Below are 12,951 nucleotides of genomic sequence, written 5' to 3' on the forward strand. Positions count from 1 at the left end.
TGTGTGTGTGTGTGTGTGTGTGTGTGTGTGTGTGTGTGTGTGTGTGTTTGATTAAGTAGATGAATAGAGCTCTCTGTTCTGACCTCAGAATTCCCCAACATGTCAGTATCTGAGGTTTTGGTCTGGCCCACAGTAAAAATAGGGGCTAGATGAAGAAAATCACTTCTGAATCCAAACTGCTTAGATCCAGGGATTTGGTTCAGGTCTGTCTGTTAAATAGTATGTGTGGTAAAGTGCTGCTTAGTGTGAAAGTTCCTCTTTAAATCAGTGGGGTGTGAGCCAGCTCTCTCACGGTGAAGTGTGTCTGAAAGACCTTTAATAACTCAGTGCATTTTCCATCCCAGTGGAGAAGTAGAGCGTAGAACTCCCTATTGATTTCCCCCCTCCCCTCAAACTGAGCCATCACGCTCTGCCTGCCCTGTGTTTGATGTGGAATGTGCCATCTGTGTCTCTCATGGGGGGGAGGCAGGGCAGGTTTGCAGTCTTGCTGCTGTGGGGGCTGCTCATGACTGTATCTATGAGACCCTCCAGGCACATGCACATGGGTGGATTTAATTGTCGTCATGTTGACCCTCCTTCCCCTTCACTTCAGCAGCCCTTTCTTATTATGTTTGCCCTTTCCCCCACAGGTGCTGTCTTACACCTGCATGACTATGCAATATTGAGCGTGGACTGGCTGGTGCACAATGCCACCTACCTACCTGACTGCTACATCTGCTTCACCCGTGTGGGTACTATTCAGTTTAGGTTTTCCAAGCCTCACCCACCCAGCCCAGTGCCACCGGGCTGTTCAGAGTGGGTGTTGCTAAAGACTTACCGGAAGCAGCTGCACAACATCAGTGAGTTCGATAACAGGTGTGTGAGCAATGATCTGAGGCACACTGGAGTTTTATAGCACTATTATTCTTTGCTTGCTGGTCATTTGCTAACAGGACACATGTCTTGCAAGGTCACTCTGGCCCATCGTCCTCCTGGGGTGGCTGCTCTGGAAACTGGACTCTCTATTTAAAATTGCTTTTTACACTTACACACACACACACACACACACACACACACACACACACACCCTGTAACAAGCATGTTATAGTTGCAAAGTCAAACAAGCATAAGTTAGGGAATGCACTGTCTTGTGTACTGAATGAGGCTGGAGGTTCCTGTGGAAAAAATAGTATGTGATCCTGTAATGAAAGATTTTCCCATAATGCATGAGCACAGGCAACCTTAATTCTGGCTTTTCCTAACTTTTGAGTGCTTGACTGTCCAATCTTAATGGTCTTTCAAAGTAGGGTTTTTCAAAATGTAATATACACAAATATTTAAACAGAGACTGTTTGCTCCTTAGGGCACTGATCACTTATCAGATGGAAGATACCTTGGAATGGAGCATTAATGATTTGTGAGACAGTTCAGATTAAGGAGCTACCAAGCATTAAAATGCCAGTTAGTGCAGCTCCCCTTCCTTTGCTAAAAGCAGAGGGAGAGTTCTGCCTTCTGTTGGGCTAGAGAGAACTGGTTCCCCAGAGCATCCCCTCCTCCTCAGCTGGTGAGGTGAGAAGTCAGCAGGCTGAGGAAACTGGAAATGGGATCAGAAGGAGAAGGTGGTGCTGGGGCTGAGGAGTTTCTAGGGCTCCCAGCCTTGCTTGTCAGTAGGCTGAGTAGCAGCATCACGTCCTGGGAGAAGCAGATGTTTGCCAGCAGCAAGTCCCATCTCCATCAGCTTCTTCTAGAGGAAAGACTGTTCCCCTGCTGGCTTTCCACCCCTTCCACGGTAGAGTGGGGAAAAGGGAGACCATGACACCAGCTCCCCATTGTCTCTCCAGAAGAGGGGGAGAGAAATAATAGACGAGGGATTTTGCATCAAATCTCCTTTTGAAATATCTGAACAGAGGCGACTGCTCTGAATGTTTCAGGGTGTTCTGAGGAACATCCCTCAAGCCCCTCATTCTGTTTTATTTTACAGAATACAGACTCTCCCTCCTGATCTAATCAAGAGAATCCCATTTATAGGAATAAGGGCGGGAGAGCACCAAGGAAGTACCTCTGCAGAGGACCCCACACCTCAGGCTTGGCTGTGCTGGCTAGCAGCTTGCTTGGGACATGAACTTATTTCAGAGACACTTATCGCCATTCAGTGTCCCCTTATCTTTTATTTTACAGTAATACCTAGAGGCCCCAACTGAGTTAAGGGACCCATTGTGTTGGGTAATGTACAGACTCATAGCCCTGGTCTACATTAGGAATTTACATTGGTATAGCTATGTCTCTCAGGGGTGGGAAAAATCCAGGCCCCTGAGAGACGTAGCCTTACTGACCTAACCCCCAGTGTAGACAGCACTAGGTCAGCAGAAGAATTCTTCCATCGCCCTAGCTACCGTCTCTCAGGGAGGTGGATTACCTATGCCGACGGCAGAACCCCTCCTGTCGGTGTACACAGTGTCTACACTGAAGCACTGCAGCTGTATTATTTTAAGTGTAGACAAGCCCATAATAAGAGAGAATCCCTGCCCCGAAGAAGCAATCTAAATACACAAGAGAATAGGGGTTGGAAACAGGCACAGGGAGGTGAAGTGACTTGCCCAGTTCACCCAGCAGCAGAGGCAGGAGCAGGAACAGAACCCAGGTCTCCTGAAACTCAGCGCCCAGGTTTATCCACGGGATGGTGCTGCCTCTCACTGCCCTTAACAGGTCCATCAGCAAAAGATGATGTAATGCAATGTCCCCATATAAAGTCCAGGCACATGATCACAGCCACCATACTGAGGAGCTCCCCCTCTTATTTTGATCTCTTCCCTGGGTACTAATCTGGGGGTTGGGGAGGTGTTCTGGCAATGGAGGAGTTGGTCTCTTGCCAGGAATGAGCCCCAATCCGCTATGACTTTCAGTTTCTGGAAACACTCCCAGTCCCTTGAACATGTGCCCCGCAAGTGACCTCCCTTCCTTCTGTTTGCCCTGAGCACCAACAGGCTGAAGGAAAGAAGATGTTGGGGTGGGTGGGAACTGATGGTTAGTTGGGTGCCTGCAAGTATGTGTCAAGGGCATATGGCATCTGGTCCAGGCTCTCTTACGTACAAGATGGGGAGGATCAGCAAGCATGAGGGGAAGGGAGAAAGTGTTTCCAGGGGCTGTACCCCTTCCACTAGTTTTCAATGTGGAAGTGGAATGAAGGACTGGAAAGAGACAAACCAACCAATCCCTACAATCAAACTGTTTATTTTCAAGTTTAAAAGTGGTGTGGGGAGGAATGTTACTACAACAGCCTTACTTCCAAAAATTACAGTGTGGTTATGAAGATATGAACACTTCCTAAAGGTAGGGATGTCATTTGCTATGGGGCAAGAAAGGCAGTTGCCCCCCCACCCGCAACTTTTCATAGGTGTACATCCTATACACCTCCCCCTCCACCATTGCAGGATATGATATAGTCACATATAATGTTCTGTATGCTGACACACAACTTAGCCTCCCCATCCAGACTATTTCTGAAATGATGCCCCTGCTTAAGGGTGATCTGCAAAGTTAAAGGGACACGTCTTTATATTTTTTGCTGCTTTGTAATGTAGAGAGGCCCTGGAAGAGTGTGTGTTATTTCTCTCCCCCCCCTTTTTTTTTCTGCTTGTTTTTCATATTAGAAATTCAGGTCTTGTCTGACCTGACCCTAGCGTACTCTGCGGGGGCTGGAGAGCTAGTGAAGTGGTGATATTGCAAGAGACTGAATGCCGAGCAACAGAGAGGGGAAGAGGTTCATGGTCAGGGAGTTTAGAAACATTTAAAAAAATCCTCCCCTATTTAATTCCAATGATTAACATCTGGAAGGACTTTTTTGTTAAATATTCAATACCTCTGATGCTGTGGTTTAGTTGAGTGCTCACAATAAACATTCTCGGACAGAGACACTCAGGGAAGCAAAGTTGACATTGCTGATATTCGTAAGGTGAAAGCTCCGTGGCCGGGGCCCAGCATATCTAAAAGATCAGCTAAAGCTCCAGGATGTAGACTCCACTCCTTGAGCACAATGGAACTTTCTGCCATAAGGGTAAAGCTCATCAGTGTAGCAGATGAAGCTTTCTTGGGTGCTGGTCTCAGGCAATGGAACAAATTTCCATGGGACTCAAGGACTATCACAAACCTCACCACCTTCTGCTCCAAGTGCAGGGTGCACTTCTTCAGCCTACTTTCTTTAACAGAAACTCAGAGCCGAGTGTATGTTACCAAACCAAAACTTGATTGCACTTTCAATTCTCCCCTTAGAAAGAGGATGAGAGAGAAAATGAACCACCTGATAGATGTTAGTCATGTTGCTTAATACATCACCGGAAGGTGCTTAGATACTATCGTGATGAATGCAGTTTAAGGACACATATAGAATAGAAAACAAGCAAACAAACCTTTCAGGCCTTCATTCTACACTATAAAGAAGCAAAACAGACTTTTGCAGGTCTCCTGTAATTTTGCCCCCTTGTGCCTATGCATTGCAATAGCATTGTTCAGTACATAGTCACACACGATCCAAGCAGGGTCTTTCTAGCTAAATCCAACCACTGACTTGGGTTTTTTTCCCTAGAGAATCAGCAAATCCCAGATTTGTCTGAGTAGGTTATTCGTGGCAAAGAGTTGGCCTACTGATCCCTTAAAGGAGTAGCATGTTATCAAGGATGGATTGCTATATCCTCACAGTTATACATATGAATAATTAGTCTCAAGGGAAGGGGAATTTGTAAGAAATGTAACAATTAATTTTTTTAGGAGGGGTGTTGGTGGCTTATTACTAGTTCTAACACAAGAGCACAGGCTACGTAGACACAACAGGCAATATATAAGAGATCCTATGTAAGGGACCACTCTTTCTCCCCTATATACACGGGGGAAAAGAGCACTACACATATTTATTGAAGAAGTCTTTGTGTTCAGGAAAATCTATGGAAAAGTTACTTTGATAAATAACTGCTTATTGGTCCTTATCTAGAAGTAAACTATGTATTGTCACATGAATAGACTCACATGGTCTTTTGACCCACCCTGAGGTTTTCCTTCAGTGTTTCTACACCTGATAGGGACAAACTCCAGGCTCACCCTCCAGGCAGGTGTTCTCAGCTGAACTTCTGCATTTTGAGAATAACTTTCCTTGAGCCAGTATCTGGGGGAGTTTGCTTCAACTGGAACTCTGCATCTGTTTTCCTAGAGGCTTGCTATGCAGTCCAGGTTCTTCCCGCACAAAATCTTTCCACCCTCCCCCACTGAACAGGAGCATGCCCTCTCTACTTAAGGCCAGTCTCCAGCTGAACTCAGTTAGATAAGCTTGTGAAAAGATGCCTCTGGTGCTTGCATTCCTGGTTTCTAGGGTGATGCTCCACTGTCACCACTCAGTGCTCCCCAGAACATGTCTGAAATGCGGAATGCCATTGCATGCAGTAATACGAAATACTTCATATATATGCCTCCCTGGTTAAGGTGTAGTTCCTTTCCATTTTATTGTTTTGTTTCCTGAACAAGATTTTGTGTTGGCTGATGTGTATTAATGGAACAAAGGCCCTGTTGTCATGCCCAAGAGGACAGAGCTAAAGTTATTGTGGAATCCTTAACTCTGAATTTCCTGACTCTTGTGCATTTAAAATGTCATTGTTAAGGTGGCATGAATGTCACTTGTATATAATTTTGCTTTAAAAAATAAAAACAACCCCCCACATGAATAAAAGTGAGGAAGAAGTGCAGCCAGAACCACAGGAAGGGGCTCCTTAAGTGACTAAAAAAGCAACCAGTGCACAAGATGCCTGGTGAACAGACTCCATGTTATGGTCACCCCTTTGAGGTCTCCTGTTCCACCTTCTGACCAGGCCCTGCACTGCTTGTTTATGAGGTTAGACAAGATCACATCTTATAGCAATAGGACAGTGACTTTTAATTCTAGACACTGACGCCTCTTGGAACAAGATAATAAGAGCGTGAATCATATCTAACTCTTCTATATAACAGAGCAGAGCACTATCGCTAAGCCACCAGGGAAGACATCACACATTAAATAGCAGTCACAGTTATCAGAGAGAAGCAACAAGCCATGAGAGTATTCTCCAGTGATCTTCCATCCAAGTACTAGCCAGGCTCAAACCTGTTTAGCTTCTAATATTAGATAAAATCAGACCTACTCAGACTGATAAGACTGTCAGCTTTTAAGCATCCAGCTATTTCCCCCTTGGTTGCAACTTATGGTAACTCCTACAATTTTTCCATCCCCAAATGAACCTATTTACCAGTTGTATTGCTATTTGGATTTTACACCTCCAGCTTGAACATTTGATAAACTAATGTTCAGGTGGCAAGTTGAAAAGTTAAGAGAGTTACTGCCATTGGAAAAGTGACCACCCGGAGTCCAGGATTGGAGCTGTTTAGAGGATAACTATTACCACAGTGTAAATGCAAACAGAATTGCCTGCAGCTGCTCATGGTAATTGCAAGATAATCAAGCTTTTTCTATTTCCACCAAACTCCCCTTGTTACTACTACTTGGTGCCCTCTATGCTTGTGGTGAGGAAATGTATGCACAGGCAAGTTCTGTAAAGTAAACAGAATACCATCCCAGTAAGAAACATGCAGGAACTGAGTCATGCCAGTTGGTTCTGAGGTGGCAAATCTGAAAAATCAAATCCATTGCTAATGTCGGCAAATTATGAGTTTTGAATTGGTATAATGGAGTAGCCAGATTGGTTCAGTAGGACTAAAGGTGTTTTTTTTTTTTTGATTGATTGATAACCATTTTATTCTGTAGATTCAAAAAGTCACACTTTAGTGCCTTTCTGACATTAAGGAAAGTAACTTGTTTAGTAAGGGTGTGATATTGAAACAATGCTGCCTCCTAGTGACTAGAGGGTGTTACCCTATTGGAGGTAGTAGAGAGTAGAACTGAGATCCCAATCATTGTAATTAAGGTGACGGGGATGGTTATATTTGCAAGATTAGGTTGTTAACTGTATGTCAGCCACGTTCTAATTTGGGAGGCAGAAGGCAATTACTTTAAAATAATCCCCTCTGTAGTTTAAATTGGAAAGTATTTGTATTGTGATAATATGCCTAGAGGCTCCAGTCAGGAAGTGGGCCCCCATTGGGTGAGACGCTATTCTTCACGTTCCTTCCTGTCCCTTCCCCTCCACTATGTGACCTAAAACACACTGGGTAGTGCTGCTGATGCAGAGCAGCTCCCCCACTCCACCTCTGAGGTGGCTGTGGATGGTGGATCCCCATATCCGTACAGCTTGGCCTTTGGTGGGAAGGCCCATATCTAAATAGAAGGGATTATATTGTTCTGTGACTCCTGGCTACAGAGCTGCCAGCTCATCTTGTGTACACTCCTAAATCCAGCTGTCCTGTTTCTCTTTCTGTAGTTTGCTGAAGAACCTGACCCTGGTGACTGACAACCCTGAGTTGACATACCCAACGCAGGCTTTCATTTGGAGAAGATTTGAGAATGTCTTTTCCACTGCTTCTGGCCTCATCAGCTATGCACCTGTGTTCAAGGCCTATTTCTATCAGGGGCTGTTGGAGCTCTATGAGGATAACGTACAGTATGTCGAGATGAGAGCTATATTTCCACCGGTACACACTTTTTGACTTCTCTAATATTATTTTAAAATCTTGTTTCTCTAACTTTTCTCCAGCCCGGTCTTATATTTAGATTCAGACCCTGGCACAGCTGACCATATGGGGGTGGAAAAATCTGCTTCATTTGAAAGCTCTTTGCTGGGAACTTGGTATGACAGTCTCCTCAGGGAACCCAGAACTGTAAACCACTGTGTCACCCTTTGGCTCAGCAAGTGAGAGCTTGGCTGCTGCTAAAGTGTGTGGTCAGCTCCCTGACATTCCAGTCTATTTGCCTTGCCAGCAAATTCCTTGAGACTCGCCAGTCAAAACCTTGCCTTGCAGGTAACAACCAGTGAACCCCAGTTCCTGAGTTCCCCCAGAGATATGTCTCTGCAGTGTCCAGTCCTCCTTCCTGGACACTCACAGAAGGTATTATGTTTGCTGCCTCCAAAGAGAGGGAGCACACACCAGCCTGGTAGATTAGCAGAAGACTCACGTTTTACTTCAATACAACAGCGCTAACACAGTCTATAGTAAAACTAAGAATAAGTTTAGTAACAAAGGTCAGAGATTTAAGTGGCACCAGGCAGAAGAAAAGAGATGGAAAAGGGTTACAAACAAAACAAAAATAACATGCTTTCTAGTGCCTAAAACTTAATTCTAACAAGCTATATCTTGGCCTAAAACAGTTCCTCGCTTACAGCTAGCCACCAGCAGCTTCTGCCTTCCTCACCAAGAGGATCCACCATTCACAGGCTCCGAGTTTACTGTCCCCTATGTCTCCTAAGTGATGGAGCACTAGAATGTCCCTTTATAGCTCCCAACATCCGTTGTCTTGGCCTTAAGAACCAGGAAGACTTCCTGGGGGTGCAGACTCTGTCCCCCGGTTTGTTTACTAAGCTGTTTCCTCTGCTGCTTGTTAGCTTTGTTTATCTTGTATGTAAATGTACTTTAATGTGTATGGCTTACAAAGCTTGGCCCAGACAGGTAAATCCACATTCCTTTGTCTAAGGCAGGCTTGTTTATCAAGGCTATCCCCAAAACGTATTTTAGGAACATTCTTTCCAGCATAGATACATAGCTCTTTGTACACCACCCCTGCAAACATCACACACAATGATATGACCAGTGTATAACCAGCTTTCATAAAAGACCTTGTTCAATGTACGTTTATAGTACAATAATAGTATATTCAATCACTTACTCTTTGGGGTTCAGACCCCTGTTCATCCCCTGGGGTGTCTGGACTGTGATTGTCACATTTGGTTGTTCAGGGGAATGAAATGGGTGATGCTCTGTGTATTCTGCAGTTGGAGGGCTATGGAATTTGCTGTGATATCCATCCCTTGCTGCAGAACTGTGCTCCAGAATCTGACCTGTTTGTTTTTTTGTTTCTATTCTTCATAAGCTTAGGAACACAAACTGATGCAGTGTTGTCTCCAGAATGTATAGACAGCCTGAAACAGTAGCTCTGAAAGCTGTGAACGTCTTTCTTTTCAATTAACACTGGAACCTAAGGATAATAATGTTGATGTTTAAACTATCAGGTTTTTTCACTGATTGTCACCTATAACCAGTATAATTATCCCATAATCCCAAACTGCCTTGGATGCCTTCCCAGGTGCCAAAAGCCCTGACTGACTCCTGCTCAGATGATAAAATCTTCAGCTTCACCTTGACAACTTTACAATGCAGCCACATGTTGTCAATACTGTGATCTGCAACACATTGAAAACACGGGAACATTGTGAAACAAATACAATTTAATATCAAAATAAATAAGAGGAAACCATTCATTGTCCCATTTAATACAATAAAAACCTCCACTTAAAAAAAAAAAAAAAAGTTAATGAAAATTCTGCGTAATTTCCAATTGGTCTCATCAGAAGGACACAGGGGCTTTGCAACAGAATGTAGGCACAGCTTGCCCCTGAATACATAGAGCCTTGTGAATGGGCTAATTTTTTTTAGCATCTAGGTTTCTAGTCTCACTCCAGACTACATTGGCATTGACTATAAATCATTGCTATCTAATGGACTACATGAAATGAGTGGTGGTCTTAGTTCAGTTCGAACAGTAGGTATCTATATCACACACACCATCACTGCAATTGGTTTTAAGTAATGACCTCATTGGCATCTGCTTTAGTAGTGAGACAGGTGCTGTTGTGAATACAGAGACTGAGCCACCTTCTCACTTGTCGAAGTGTTCCCAGCTCAGCCACAGCATCCCCAGAGCGGACATTCGGTCACTTTCTGCCAGCACTAACATTTGAATGGGGGAAACAATGACACAGATTTGTGTGTTTTGCTTTGTGGAGGACGGTGATTGGCCAATTTTGCTTGACTTACTAGTCCCAAATGTCTGTTGAGGTGGCAGCTGGGAAGAGAAAACAGTTGCAATGTCAAAATGCTTTTATGGTTTATTGGTGTCAATGTTGAAATGGACCCATGAGCAGAGGTAGACTAGCCAAAGATGTTTGGGATGTTAAAAGCAGTAATACCCTTTTTTGAGTAATACCCTCATTTACCAGGCAGCCAGTGAGCCCAGATGGAAAATTTGTACTTGGGAGGAGAATGGAGGAAAGCTCTTTACTGGAAAGAGGCCAGCGCTTGTAGCATAGCTTTCTGGCCTATCTCTACCTCTCACTCCCAACTACACTCTACAATAAAGGTGGACTGGGTGCAAAGGGGCAGGCTGACACCTCTGCTGCTAGAGATTCATTTGTAGGGCTTGGGCAACAGTATTTGTTAATTGTAAAAGCCATCTTTGCAATGAAACAAGCCAGAAACTGACACTAAAACAAAGTAAATTAAAGGCAGGATTGGAAAACAGCTAGGGTGACCAGATGTCCCGATTTTATAGGGACAGTCCCGATATTTGGGGCTTTTTTTTATATGGGCTCCTATTACCACCCACCCCCTGTCCCGATTTTTCACACTTGCTATCTGGTCACCCTAAAAACAGCATACATTGTAGAAAGGACCCCAAAATACAGCTGTGTTTGCAAAGCCAGCTGTAGAAAGTCTTGGAAAATGTCCTTTTGATAATCTGCAAAATTCCACTTGGCTTCTTGTGTCTGTGAAGGTGGTGATTACAATGCAAGAGGGGCCTAGAGTGGTCAAGACTAGATGGGGGAGAATGAGATGAATATAAGGGAGAGAGGGCAGGGGAATGAAGAGAAAGGTGGGGAGAAACAAATTAGGGATGGAGTGGGGAAGAAGGGCAGGGAGATGGAAGAAGAGGGAAGGAAAGGACAAGGTGAGAGTGGGGGATGGAGCTGGTGATAAAGTCCACCTGTGATAAAATCTGGACAGTGCCCCTGCTGCTTATTATTATTATTAATATTATGGTACTGTCTGTAGGCCCCAACCAAAACTGGGGTCCCATTGTGCAAGGCGCTGTACATAGCCCTGTGCTGAAGAGCTTGCAAACTAAATAGATGAGACAAATGAAGCCGTATTCTCCCCATTTTACAGATAGGGAGCTGGAGGTACAGAGAGATTAACTGACTTGCTCACGGTCACTGAGGAAATCTTTGGCAGAGGTGAAAATTGAACCCCAATATCCTGAATTCCAGTCTAGTACCTTAACTGTGAAACCAACCCTTTCTTTATTCTTGCCATGCTCCTGCCATTGTTGACAGACATGGTATTTGTGAGCAACCAAACATGCACATGCAGTGCTTCAGTAATTGAGGTGATCTGTAGCAAGCTCTCATGTTCTTCCCAAGACACCCTGAACTCCAGGGCATGTGGTTACCATGTATGTGTGTTAAGAAGTCAGGTTATTGTATGGTATATTATGAAAGCAAAGTGTTCTCTGGTGCTTGCTGGTTAATAAGGGACCAAGAAAAGGTATCCTGAACAATTTAACTACTGATTCTTTTTTTTCTTCCTGGCACTGGACACAGTTTGGATTTCTGGCCTTATACACCTGCCATTTTTAATTTGAGCCACAAACTACTTCAGAATTGTTCCATCTTTCCTTCAAAGTTTAGAAGTGTCACTTCTTTCTCCTCACTACCCTCTGCTCTTTTTTTTGCATGTGCTTATTCTTTCCACAGGTGTACGAACTGGATGGGACCCAATACAATGAATCCTGGTCTGTGGCAACGTATCAGGAGGTGGCGAGGCAGTTTGTTAAGGATCACCCTGATTTTATTGGAGCAAAAATTATATTTACAACACACAGGTAGAGGCTGCTTGCATGGGGCGAGTGTGGAAGTGTTCTATGTGTAAATGGTCATGTTGTCATTCAGGCAGGATCAATTGAGTGGCACAAGTGGTTACAACAGAGAGACCGTGGAAGTGATCCAGATTGCATTGCTTCCAGTGTAGTGAGGCCTAGAATATTAACTCCTGAAGTGCTTTCCAGCATATAAACACCTGCAGGTGGAAATGACTGAGGGTGAATGTGTGCAGTTGATCATAGAAGCGAGTATGTGTACATGTAAGATGATTGGGGTTTGTTAGCAATGATGGTGTGTATGGAAAAGTGATTACTCTTGAGCTGAAGGGAGTGGCAATGAGTGAGCAGGAGGCTGTGTTTCTGTGTGCGTGCACATGAGAAGTGAGTGTGTTTTCTCAAAGCCTTATGTTTTCTCTCCCTGAGTCTTGATGCATCATCTATTTCTGTGGAAGCAGGAGCAACAGCAGAACAGCTGGGGGATTGGTACTGTATATTTCAAAGCTCCTTCAGAGACCCTGCAAATGCTGCCTTCCCAGAAACCTTTATACACATTTGAATCCAATAGACTCTGATGGTCTGTAGTGGATTAATTTTAAAACACAATTAAAATGGAAAAACTCCAGCAAAATAATACACAGAGCATATTTAAATATTACCTATACAGCTGTTCTGGTTCTACCCCCTCATTGGTTTATTGTTACAGGGGAGGTTGGCCAATTAGTCCCAAACAGTGTGTATGATGCTGGTTAACTCCAGTCATTTGTGCTTTTCCTAGGCATTTATGTGAGTTTTTTTTAATATTGGATATTCCCTTAAGGCTCCTGGTCATAATACAGACAGAACCTGAGAAATAGGTTCCATGGAAATGAGCATCAGCACCTTTCTCTGTCTCTTGGTTTTCAGAAAGAAGAACGTTACCGAGATTAAAAAAGCCCTCAAGAAGGCCATAGACCTCCGAGCCATGTTCCCGGACACTCTGGCGGGATTTGACCTGGTATCTTTGTATTATTTCTTACTTGGTTTTGTATTTAATATTACAAGGGCTGAGTTGTGATTATTGGTACAAAGAGATTTCAGAGGGGAAAAGCAGCAAAGCAAGCTGTTGAAATGCTACCCCACTGTCTTTCGTCCTGCAGGATCCCAAATAATTTTGTTTGAATAAGCATCAGCCACTGCAGTGCAGACACCTC

General features: G+C 44.0%; 1 protein-coding gene across 2 annotated transcripts in view; it reads left to right on the forward strand.

Annotated features, from left to right (window-relative positions):
* The window catches only part of ADA2 (adenosine deaminase 2), a 30,231-nt gene that overhangs the window by 10,136 nt on the left and 7,144 nt on the right, over positions 1-12,951 (forward strand). For both annotated transcript variants that reach the window (XM_024210469.2, XM_024210470.2), the window contains exons 3-6: positions 630-855; positions 7,374-7,584; positions 11,637-11,764; positions 12,665-12,755. In XM_024210469.2, coding sequence (XP_024066237.1) covers positions 630-855; positions 7,374-7,584; positions 11,637-11,764; positions 12,665-12,755 — 656 coding nt within the window. The remainder of the gene's footprint in view (positions 1-629; positions 856-7,373; positions 7,585-11,636; positions 11,765-12,664; positions 12,756-12,951) is intronic.

Source organism: Terrapene carolina, unplaced genomic scaffold, assembly GCF_002925995.2.
Source record: "Terrapene carolina triunguis isolate 2854851 unplaced genomic scaffold, T_m_triunguis-2.0 Scaffold190, whole genome shotgun sequence".
In the NCBI taxonomy this organism is placed as follows: Eukaryota; Metazoa; Chordata; order Testudines; family Emydidae; genus Terrapene; species Terrapene triunguis.